General features: G+C 65.8%; 3 protein-coding genes across 3 annotated transcripts in view; 1 reads left to right on the forward strand and 2 right to left on the reverse strand.

The window, feature by feature from the left end:
• Window positions 1-4: 4 nt before the first annotated feature.
• CHLRE_16g686552v5 (uncharacterized protein) lies at window positions 5-1,790 on the reverse strand. The gene is made up of 3 exons (XM_043071581.1): window positions 1,390-1,790; window positions 933-1,100; window positions 5-554 (listed from the first exon to the last, which is right to left on the reverse strand). The coding sequence occupies exons 1-3, from the start codon at window positions 1,558-1,560 to the stop codon at window positions 276-278; spliced, it is 618 nt and encodes a 205-aa protein (XP_042915918.1). The 5' UTR covers window positions 1,561-1,790; the 3' UTR covers window positions 5-275.
• Window positions 1,791-2,054: 264 nt separating this feature from the next.
• CHLRE_16g686500v5 (uncharacterized protein) lies at window positions 2,055-5,970 on the reverse strand. The gene is made up of 4 exons (XM_043071575.1): window positions 5,393-5,970; window positions 4,460-4,924; window positions 3,513-3,995; window positions 2,055-3,226 (listed from the first exon to the last, which is right to left on the reverse strand). The coding sequence occupies exons 1-4, from the start codon at window positions 5,750-5,752 to the stop codon at window positions 3,209-3,211; spliced, it is 1,326 nt and encodes a 441-aa protein (XP_042915919.1). The 5' UTR covers window positions 5,753-5,970; the 3' UTR covers window positions 2,055-3,208.
• A 660-nt stretch (window positions 5,971-6,630) lies between these two features.
• CHLRE_16g686501v5 (uncharacterized protein) overlaps window positions 6,631-9,645 on the forward strand; it is a 10,512-nt gene continuing 7,497 nt past the window's right edge. Inside the window, exons 1-6 of the mRNA XM_043071576.1 lie at window positions 6,631-7,035; window positions 7,346-7,463; window positions 7,597-8,142; window positions 8,429-8,601; window positions 8,819-9,072; window positions 9,345-9,590. Of these exons, the coding sequence (XP_042915920.1) occupies window positions 6,889-7,035; window positions 7,346-7,463; window positions 7,597-8,142; window positions 8,429-8,601; window positions 8,819-9,072; window positions 9,345-9,590 (1,484 nt within the window). The 5' untranslated portion in view covers window positions 6,631-6,888. The remainder of the gene's footprint in view (window positions 7,036-7,345; window positions 7,464-7,596; window positions 8,143-8,428; window positions 8,602-8,818; window positions 9,073-9,344; window positions 9,591-9,645) is intronic.

The following is a 9,645-nucleotide window of genomic DNA, read 5'->3' on the forward strand; positions in this document are numbered from 1 at the left end:
TCCACTGTGTGCCTTCCTCAAGTTCCGCCATTGCGCGGTCGCAGTCGCGGTCGTGTGTATCGAGGTCCATCCAAGCAGCTGCTCAATCCTCAGCTCCGCGTGCGGCCTGTCTCCTCCTCCTAGCGCCTGGCACCCCCCACACCGACTTGCTGCGCTCGCCCCATCCAGGCGCAGCCACACCTGGGCTCAGGCTCCACCCCCTTCCGCTGTCACACACACGACGCCAAGTGTGCTGCCTGCTGCCCCCCACTCCCTCCCACCGAAGCCCGCCCCCGTCACCGCTGCGGCCCATCCGCCTCCCTCCCCTCCCTGCCCTGCCCCCCCTGCCGCTCTCCCCCCGCCCGCTCTCCCCCCTCCCGCTCTTCCTCCGCCTCCGCCTGCGCATCCTCGCGCCCCCGCTTCTGCTGCCGCGCCTCCGCCTGCATCTCCTGGTAGGTGTGGTACTTTGCGGCGCTGCCTCGGCACCGCTCCGCCGGGTACTTGGCGCCGTTCTTGGCGATCTTGGCAGCGGCGGCCGCGCCCAGGTCCACACCACACACGTCGGACAGCCGGATCTGCGGGAGCGCAGGAGGAGGGGGTTCGCGGGTGGAGGGCTGGGGGCATGAGGAGAGCAGCGGTCACGCGGGTGCGGGGCGTGGCGTGAGGTGGGGCACACACGCAGACACACACACACACACACACACACACACACACACAGGGACACATGAGCGCGTACAGGCGCCTGCTCTTCCGCATACTACAGTGGCGGATGCGGCACCGCGGCATGAGAGTCTGGAGCTTCGGCTCTCCGCCCAGGCTTTTCAGCAGCCACACCGCCACGTCAACCTTTCACATACCCCAGCCCTCAAAGCCTCTTCTCCCCCTCGCCCCTCACCCTCCAAACCCTCTTCTCCCCCCCCCCCCCCCGCCCCTCCTCCCCCCTTTCCCCTCACCAGGTACAGCAGCACGTCCGCCAGCTCCTCCTCCACGGCCCCCCGCTCCTGGGCGCTGAAGCCCGGCAGCCCCGGCCCCGCCTCGCCCTCGCCCCGCCACTGGAACAGCTCCGCCAACTCGCCCGCCTCGCCCACCAGGGCCAGCAGCAGGTTGCGGGGCGTGTGGTACTGCGGGTATGGAGAAGAGGGGAGAGGAGGGGAGAGGAGGGGAAAGGAGGGGGAGGTGGGCGGAGAGGGGGGGAGAGGAGGGGAGAGGAGGAGAGAGGTGGTGGGGAAGGGAGAGGTGGTGGAGAGGGGGGGAGAGGAGGGGGAGGTGGTGGTGTGGAGGGGGTGGTGAAGAGAGGCGTACCTGTTGCACGCGGCAGTGATTGCTTCCCTCCCAAAGGGCGTTGCGGTGTAAGTCGGCGGCCCCTTGGCGTGCATTCAGAGCAGTGACTCAGTACATCGCCTAACGCACCTGCTCCCAGTCTCGCTCTTGCGCGAACTCGCGGAGGCGGTCGCGTAGGGACTCGAGGGTGGGCGGGGCCGCGGGTGCTAACGCCGACGTTGATGCCTCGGGCGCCCCAGCGGTAGCTGGAGCTGTATTTCTTGCATCAGAGCCAACTTGAGTAGGAGCTAAACCGTCCATATTTGATTGCGTGCAGACAAAGCGGATGCCTTCCCGCGCGAATCGCGACACGGATGGGCAAAGGGCTGAGCGCTGGCAAGTTAGAAGCAGAGATGACGAACGACTACTTGGTGAAACGTCAGCAGCATGACAGGGTATCTCGTTAGTGCGATAGCAGCGACTGTGACGGGCAAAGGTAAGCATGTAAAGTTGGCCTTCCGTTAGGGCCGGCTTGGGCTGCTTGTTTGTTGTGAGCAAGGTTGTGAGCAGGTGTAATTGGCCAGGAATGGCTGTTGCGCGGACAGGAACGCGAGGGTGTTGCGTGTCATCGCATCTGGTGCGCATGTGCCAGGGGGAAGGACTCAGGCAGCTGGGCTCGGTAAACGGCCAGGAGCCTTTCCCCTCACCGCCAGGCTCACAGCCCCACCCAGCCGGCTGCCCGCCTCCCTCATGCCCCTCCCGCCCACACACCGCTGCTGTGTAAGCAGGGTTTGCAGAGGCACCCCTGTGGGCGAGAGCTTCTCTTCAGCGAGCAGCGCAGCCTCCATGGCTGCACGCCTCGAGTGGCGTGCTACACGTCCGGTGCAGATCGCTGGGCTCGCTAAGGATGTTGCGTGTCATGCCATGCCCCACCCCCAGATCGCTGGTACCCAAATCACCAAACGCCCCAGTTCCGCACCGCTTGCAGGGTAACAGCTCAGCCTGACCTCGTCCTCAAACTAATGTTACAGCCTCTTCTGGTACCGCATTCGTCTGTAATCGATACCCCAGAGCTATGACTCCGTATGACTCTGAGCCGCATGCCGGCAGTCGTTCCTCGTCCGCACGCAAACCCTAACCCGCCAAAACCCCGTTCATCGTGTCGTCCCGATACACCACGCAGACACGTCATTGTCAAAATCAGCACACTTCGCTTTGTGACTCTCCCCGGCCGGTCAAGCAACTGCAATGATGCCTTCGGATGCGCAACGTCCTGCCCGCCCGCTGTCATCTGTGTCACGGCGATGGCCCGACTTGGCCGCCGAGTTCATCCACGCCATTGTCCTGATGCACTGACGCACGACTGTCCTGACACACAGACTGCACACCCGCGAAACCTCTTACGGTATAGTGTGCCAAACACCCTTGCAAGTGATGCACGACTGTCCTAAACACAGACTGCACGCTTGCGAGCACGCTTACGGTATAGTCATATCATACAACACATGCCCAACAACGCATAGTACAATGCAGATACCAGTGCTACCAGTGAACCCAGTGGCAGGCGGCGTGACGTGCATGTGTATTTAGTTGTATAGCCACATGCGCCCGCAGCACGCCTTGCCCGCCACCGACACAGTGCCCAACCGCCGTCGTGCATGGTCGGTTGCAAACGGGCGCTGAGCCTCACGCTTCAAGCCTCAAGCCAAGTAGGAAATACATACGTCATGGGGTCGCGACGTCAACCACCGCGCTGCTGCCAGCTTACGTGCTGCCCGCCAATGCCGCCGGCGGCCTCCGCGCTAGCACACCGCAACTGAACCGTGATCACTCGCGCGCCCAAGATTCCTCCGGGAGTCCGGGTCCCGGCCTTCTCAAGTCCCATACATTGCATCTGCTCCAAGATGTCAGACACGTCAAACTACAACGGCGTCGCCGCCGCTGCGTCGCTCCGTGCAGTGCCGTGCGCTTACAGTAGTGTGTAGACCTGCAGCACCACAGAGCGATGAAGGAAGTCAGCGGCCACCGTTCGCACACATCCAAGTGTATTTTGTCTTGTAAGTTGTAAGTTCACTTCGTCTCGTACACGCGCAGGCAGCGGGGCCCCTTGCTTGGCCAAGCAGCGAGAGGCCAGCCCCCGCCACTAGCCCGCCACATCCGCACAGCCCCCAAGCCCCATCAAGACCTGCCTCCTGACTCCCTCCTCCTCACCTTCTTCCCACTCCCCTCCCATCCTCCGCCCCTCCCTCCTCCCCATGTCATCGCCCGCTCACCGGGTTGGGCAGCTTGAAGGACGCAGCGCCTGCCGCCTCGCCCACCAGGTCGCTGTACTGGTCGCCGATGTTGCCCACAATCACATGTCCGCCGCCAGCGCCGCCCGCCGTCAGCGCCGCGCGCGCCTCCGCCTTGAACACACTCGCCAGCCGCTCGTCGCCCACCTGGCGCATGAGCAACGCCTCATAGCACGGCGCCGCCAGGCCGCTGGTGCTACTGCCGGTGCCGCTGGCGGCTGTAGCTGTAGCTTCCTGCTGCTGCGCCAGCTGGCGGCGGCGCAGCGGCCCGCCGGCGGAGCCGTCGGCGCCGCTGCTGCGACTGGGCGCGGTGGCGGCGTCAAACGCCGCTGAGAGCGACAACGCGCCGGCGGCGGCCGCTGCGGCAGTTCCGGAGGGCGCGGAGCAGAGGTTGCCGTAGCCGGCCTCGGCGAGGTTGGCGGCGGTCTGGGCGCGAGCGTCCTCGCTGCGGCCAGTGAGGAACACCTGCAGGGCGCATGGGGCGGGGTGGGGCACAACGTGGATGGGCGGGTTAGGTGCGCAGTTAGGCGGCCGGTCGGAGAGGCGGTGCGCGGTGCCCGCAGCAGCTGCCGACGCTGGGAGAGGGGGATTAACTCTGAACCAATCCCACAAGGAAACAGAAACGCTGCAAGGAGAAGCTGCAGCCAAATATGCGAGATACTGTACGTCACCAGGGGAGAGGGGGGACCCGGCCCGTGGGCATGGGGCATTCCTTCCCTGCTGCGCGGCAGCAGCCTCCTCCATACCAGCCCTCCAGCTCTCTCGCCCCGTCCCGCTACCGGCCACTGCAAAGCCCCCTCTCAAGCCCCCTACGTGTTGCCGTGTAACCCCCGGTGCAACCCACACACAAATACACAAAGTGACGCAGTAGCATCGCATCGCGTGTACAGTGTTGTGTCCCGTACGCTCTCTTTACACAAAGCACCCACCAGAGTGAAGTTGCTCGCAGCCAGGAATTCGTACAGGTCCAGCATCGCCTTCAGCGGCGGCGAGGCACACAGCCGCGGCCCGCCCGCCGCCGCGCCGCCCTCGCCCGCCGCCGCGCCCGGCGCCCCCTCGCCCGCCGCGCCCTTGCCCGCCATCAGCACCAGCGGCGGCGAGGCCGGCGCGCCGGCAAACGGCATGTACTCGAGGTGCGGGTGCACGCAGTCGTCTGCGGCGGGGCCCATGCCCAGCAGCCGCGACCAGGGCGCCGCCCGGGAGAAGAACGTGTCGAGGTTGGAGAGGGCGGTCTCGTCGATGTCGAAGACGACGGTGCCGCGGCTGGCGCGGGGCGCGGCGGCGCCGGCGAGTTGGTCCTGCCGGTTCTGTCGGGCGACCAGGGCTCGGAAGTAGGCGGTGGCGGCGTCGGCCACGCGGCGCACCTCGGCAAAGTAGGCTCCGTCAAAGTACTCCTGAAGGGGTTCGTTGATGGGGGTTTAGGGTTGGGGTGGGTGGAAGGGGTTGGTGCGGGGCGTGCGCGGGGTTTCGGGGGGAAATGGAGCGGAGTGGTGGAGCGTGGGGTTGGCCAGACAGGTGCACGCGGAATACCACGGTTGAACCTCAGTTCCCTCCCCGCACCCGTGGCGCCTCCAGTCCGGCCCCTCAAACAGAATGAAACTCGATTGCACACAGCCGGCCCCCCGCCTCCCTCAGGGCTGAATGCGCCCTCCTCCCCACCCCCCACACACAGCTGCAGTACAAAAAGCACTGTGGATGAGCACGGGGGGCTACGGCTCATGTGCGTCCGAGCTCAAGTCGGCAGCGCATGGTACCCCGCTCCTCTGAGCGGCGCTGCCTGGCGCTGTGCCCACGGCTGACTCGGGCTTGCCGAGCCCACCCCGCTCGAACCCGCCCGTTGCGCGAGCGGAAACCGGTCTCACCCTGAGCTCCACCGTGCAACTGGGGTCGAAATGCAGCAGGCTGCCGCGCGGCCCAACCACGCCTCCGCCCGAGCTGGACAGGCAGTGCGAGCTGAAGGAGCGGGCTGTATCAGGAGATGTAGACGAATTCAGGCCCTGACACGCGAGGAGGACGATGAAGAGCACTCCGAGGCCACCAGCGACCACGCGACAGGCAAATGCACGCCTAGACGCCTCCAGGGCAGCGCTAGCTTGTGCGGCGAGCTCGGCCGGGTCCTCAGGCGATGGCTTGACGGGCTCCTCTTCTACCAGCAGCGCTACCTTCTCGCTCGTACCCCCATTGCTGCACGCCTCAAGTGGCGAGCTACGCGTTCGATGCATATCGCTTTGCTCGCTAACGCACAAACAAGAGTGGTGGGCGAGGGTATCGCTATAGAAAGCGTTTGTCCATTAAAACTGTGCCCCCTAAGAAATGGAAATAGCTTGAGCATGCGGAAGGCAAGCGGGGTAAGCACACTGAAAATGGCATCGTCACCCAATTCTGTTCTTCTGCGCCCAGACTTTGCCAAGAACACGTCGAGGAAGGCTTCAAACGTCACATTTGCGGATGGATGCTGAACGGCAAGTCCGACTTGGGTGCTAGCTTGCGCATTCTCTCCGGAATGCCAAGTGTCCCTGAGACTGGGCAGGGTGCCGAGCAAGTTTAATGTAGCGCGCAAGCGCCACACCGGCACGCAGGGCACGACCGACTCATGTGGCAAGTCCAGGGGAGCGGGTGGCACAGGGAGGCGCGAAGGTCGGGTTCGCCACGCACACATGGATGGAAAGCGGTGATGCGGACGTGACTGTTGCGTTCCGTCCTGGCAGGGGATCCATGGCTGCAGTTCAGTGAATGTTCTTCTGGAAGCAAGCCGTGCTAGGCCCACATGTGTGGACCCTGCCGAGCAGGCCTGGCGGCCTTTCGCTCGCGCGCCCCAGGGATGCACCATACCATACCATATGATTGCTGCCTTTGCTGGTGGCCTGGGTGTGCTCGTTATCATTCCCCTGGCGTGCGCGGGACCCCTCTAATTGTCACCCCCTGCTCACCCCCTGAAGGTTTGGTCATCAAGTTCGCGCGGGCTAACTTCCAGCTCGGGCGAACCCGTGGGGATTCCAGGGACCGTGCAAAATAAGCACGCGTGTCAGCCGTGCCCGGATGCGACGGACTTCTCAACTTCAGACTGATCTTATGCTTTCGCCTTCTAACTGTAGAATAACCATTGTTGGACAGCCCCACAGCCTGTGCTTGAGCTGAAAGTTGAAACCTGCCGCTCAGCAGCGCTTGTTTTTGAATTCTGCAACACTAGATACGGCAATTGCGCTTGTGTCTTGATGTTGTGAACATAACATTACCTGGCAAAGCCTCCGTTGGCTGTTGGCGACCAATCGACCAACGAGAAGAGGTCCTGCTGCAACAATGCACGCGCTTTGACTAGGCGCCTTGGCGCCTTTGAGCGCCTGTACTTTCAAGCCTAATGGCGTTATCGTACAGCCAGCGGGCGTCAAGGCACCGAAAATTGCTCTGGGCCTTGGCTGCTTCGGGCGCTGGGCTTGTGCTTCTGGAAGGACGGCTACGTGAGGAGGCTCTGGAGCGTGGCACGACAAAGCAGCAAATTGCACGGGTGGGGGCGGGGGCAAGGATGACTCGACCAGCGCGCGTGGCGGGGCGACCGGGAGACGTTCTAAAGCAATTGGCAACTTCATCTTGCCAATATCCCACTTGCTGATATCAATCTAGCTGCCAGCATGCGATCCGGCTCTGACACGGTGTCCCGCCAACATCACACGTCCGCATGCGTGTACATCGATCGGTCGGCCGCCCGGCCCGGTACCGGCCCACCAACTTCCCACAGCTCCCGTGACACCCCTGGACACGTAAAACAGCGCTCCGCCATCCATTGACCGTGCTGTTGCTCCCGAACCTGCCCGCAGGAGCGCATCTCCGAGGCGGCATCGACGGTGCGCACCGCATCCACCGTCGCGGGGGCGCTGCTGCGGACTGCCGTGCGGACTTCCATTGATGCGGTGGAGCGGCGGCAGTTCGACTCGGGTGAGGGGGTGAGGGGAGCGAGGGGACGGAGCAGGGCGATGGCGCACGCTCATAGTGCTGGCAACTGTTGGTATGCCTGAGGGTTGTACCAAACTACCTACCTGCCGCTCTCCTCCACCACGCGCACGCACAGGCCGCTTCAGTGCTGCCCTGGCCGCCACAGTCGCCGACCTAGCTGCAGACGCGCCCTCGCGCCGCCAGCTGCTGGCGGCAGGCGGCGGCCTCTTCCTGGACTGGCTGCTACAACTGGCCTATCCCGAACTGCCGGCAGTAGCAGCAACAGCGGCAGCGGCTACAGCTGCGGCGGCGCCGCCCTCCTCGGCAGTAGCAGATCCAACAGCGGGGTTGCCTGGGTTGCCGGAGGGAGCGGCTGATGGCGGAGCAAGCGCCAGTGGAGCCGGCGGCGGCTTATGTGGACCGGAGGGCGTGGCTGGGTTCTGGGAGCAGCAGCAGCGGCTGTGGCAGCAGCAGCAGCAGCAGCAGCAGCAGTCGGGGGAGGCGGGGGAGGCGGGGGAGAGCGGCGTGGCGGCGCAGCTGCGGCGGCTGCGCCTGGGACTGGGGCCGTCGCCGGCGGGTGCGGCCGCGGGCGGCGCGGGGGAGGAGGACGCGGCGGCGGCGCGTGTGGCAGCGCGGCGGTCCCTGGCGGCGGAGAGAGCGCTTGAGAGCATCCTGCAGGATGGTGAGTTGTGGCTTGGGATCTCGGGGGGGGGGAGTCGGTCTGCAGTGGGATCCTGGATCTTGGATTTCAGGGCTTGGGTTGGGACTGGGGCCCGGGCCTGGGCCCGGGCTGGGGCTGGGAGTGCGCGCCGGCTCGGGCGCAGGGTGTCATCGCGTTTGGGCAGCCCGACTGGCGGCTTTGCCCGACTGGGCCAACGTGGCGCTGCTGAAAGACTGACATGCCCTTCCTGAACGGGCGCCGCGTCCTTTACCTTAACCCACCTCACCGCTCACCTTTCCCCTCGCAGAGGAGTCGGCTCGGCTGTTGCTGGAGCGGCCTGGCGCGGTTCCCCGGCTGCTGCGGGCGGTGGGGTCGGGCGAGGCCAGTGCGGCGCTGGCGGCGGCGCTGGCGGCGCGGGCGGCGGAGCCGCGAGCGGCGGAGGAGGCGATGACGGCAGACCTGCAGGCGGCCGTAGAGGTGGTGAGCGGCGGGGGCTGGTAGTGGTGGTTGGATGGTGGGATGTCGGGGCGGTTGAACTGGTGGTGATAGGAAGCAGGCGGGGACAGGGGCAGGGCCAGGGCGTGGCACACGCCGGTGGTGTGCAGTGCTGGAAGGCGGACGGCGCGTTGCGGCCTCAATAGTGTCCGCCCGCACTTAACCCCATGCGCGCACATCTGCGTCCCTAACTGCTCCGCAGCTGCGCGGCCGCGGCGGAGCGGCCGCCGCCGCCGCCAGCGGCGCTCTGGGCGGCGCCGGCTTCGCCTTTGGCGGCAGCAGCCTGTTCCTGCAGCGCATCGCGGCGGGGCTGCTGGCGGCGTGGGCGGCGGGCAGCGCCGCCAATCGCGCCAAGCTGACTGGGCTGGGGCTGCAGGCGGCGGTGGCGCAGGTGGCGACGGCGGTGAGCGGCATTGGCGAGCAGCCGGCGGTGGAACTGCAGTGGGAGCTGCTCAGGTGCGTGGAGGGCGGGAGGCGGAGGGGAGGAGGTGGAGGTAGGAGATGGAGGAGGCGGAGGGGAGGAGGCGGAGGTGGGAGGCGGAGGCGAGGAGGCGGAGGCAAGGAGGCGGAGGCGGAGGCGGTGGAGGTGAGGTATGGGTGGCGGAGGTGGGAACAAGTGGAGGACAAGTCCACCAATCAACACATGAGTGACCCCTGTCGACCATTTTCCCGACATGCTTTCCTAACGAAAACACACACACAAACACAAACACACACATGCCCCACAGGCTGACGCGCGTGATGTCGGAGCACGCCACCCCCGGCGAGTCCCACCACTTGGCCGCCTGCCTGATGCCGCTGCTCTACACAGCAGCGGACGCCGCGGCAGCAGCAGACGCCGCCATGGCCGCCTACGCCGTCGACACGCTGGCGGCGGCGGTGGCGGCGGGCGGCGAGCCGGTGGCGGAGCGGGTGGCGGCCAGCACGCTGCCGCACCTGCTGTGGCAGCTGGCCAAGGACATGGGCGCGCACAGGTGGGGTGTGGGAGGTGGAGGTGGCGGTGGGAGGGGATGGTGCTGGGGGGGGGCA

The sequence above is a fragment of the Chlamydomonas reinhardtii genome, chromosome 16 (assembly GCF_000002595.2).
Source record: "Chlamydomonas reinhardtii strain CC-503 cw92 mt+ chromosome 16, whole genome shotgun sequence".
Classification (NCBI taxonomy): domain Eukaryota; kingdom Viridiplantae; phylum Chlorophyta; class Chlorophyceae; order Chlamydomonadales; family Chlamydomonadaceae; genus Chlamydomonas; species Chlamydomonas reinhardtii.

Excerpts from the sequence above, each read along its gene's own strand:
- CHLRE_16g686552v5 (XM_043071581.1), bottom strand. The coding sequence starts at position 1,560 with ATGGACGGTTTAGCTCCTACTCAAGTTGGCTCTGATGCAAGAAATACA. Across the intron at positions 1,101-1,389 it reads AAGAGCGAGACTGGGAGCAG|TACCACACGCCCCGCAACCT; the intron begins GTGCGTTAGGCG and ends CCATACCCGCAG. Across the intron at positions 555-932 it reads CGGACGTGCTGCTGTACCTG|ATCCGGCTGTCCGACGTGTG; the intron begins GTGAGGGGAAAG and ends GCGCTCCCGCAG.
- CHLRE_16g686500v5 (XM_043071575.1), bottom strand. The coding sequence starts at position 5,752 with ATGCATCGAACGCGTAGCTCGCCACTTGAGGCGTGCAGCAATGGGGGT. Across the intron at positions 4,925-5,392 it reads GTTGCACGGTGGAGCTCAGG|GAGTACTTTGACGGAGCCTA; the intron begins GTGAGACCGGTT and ends GAACCCCTTCAG. Across the intron at positions 3,996-4,459 it reads CTGCGAGCAACTTCACTCTG|GTGTTCCTCACTGGCCGCAG; the intron begins GTGGGTGCTTTG and ends TGCGCCCTGCAG.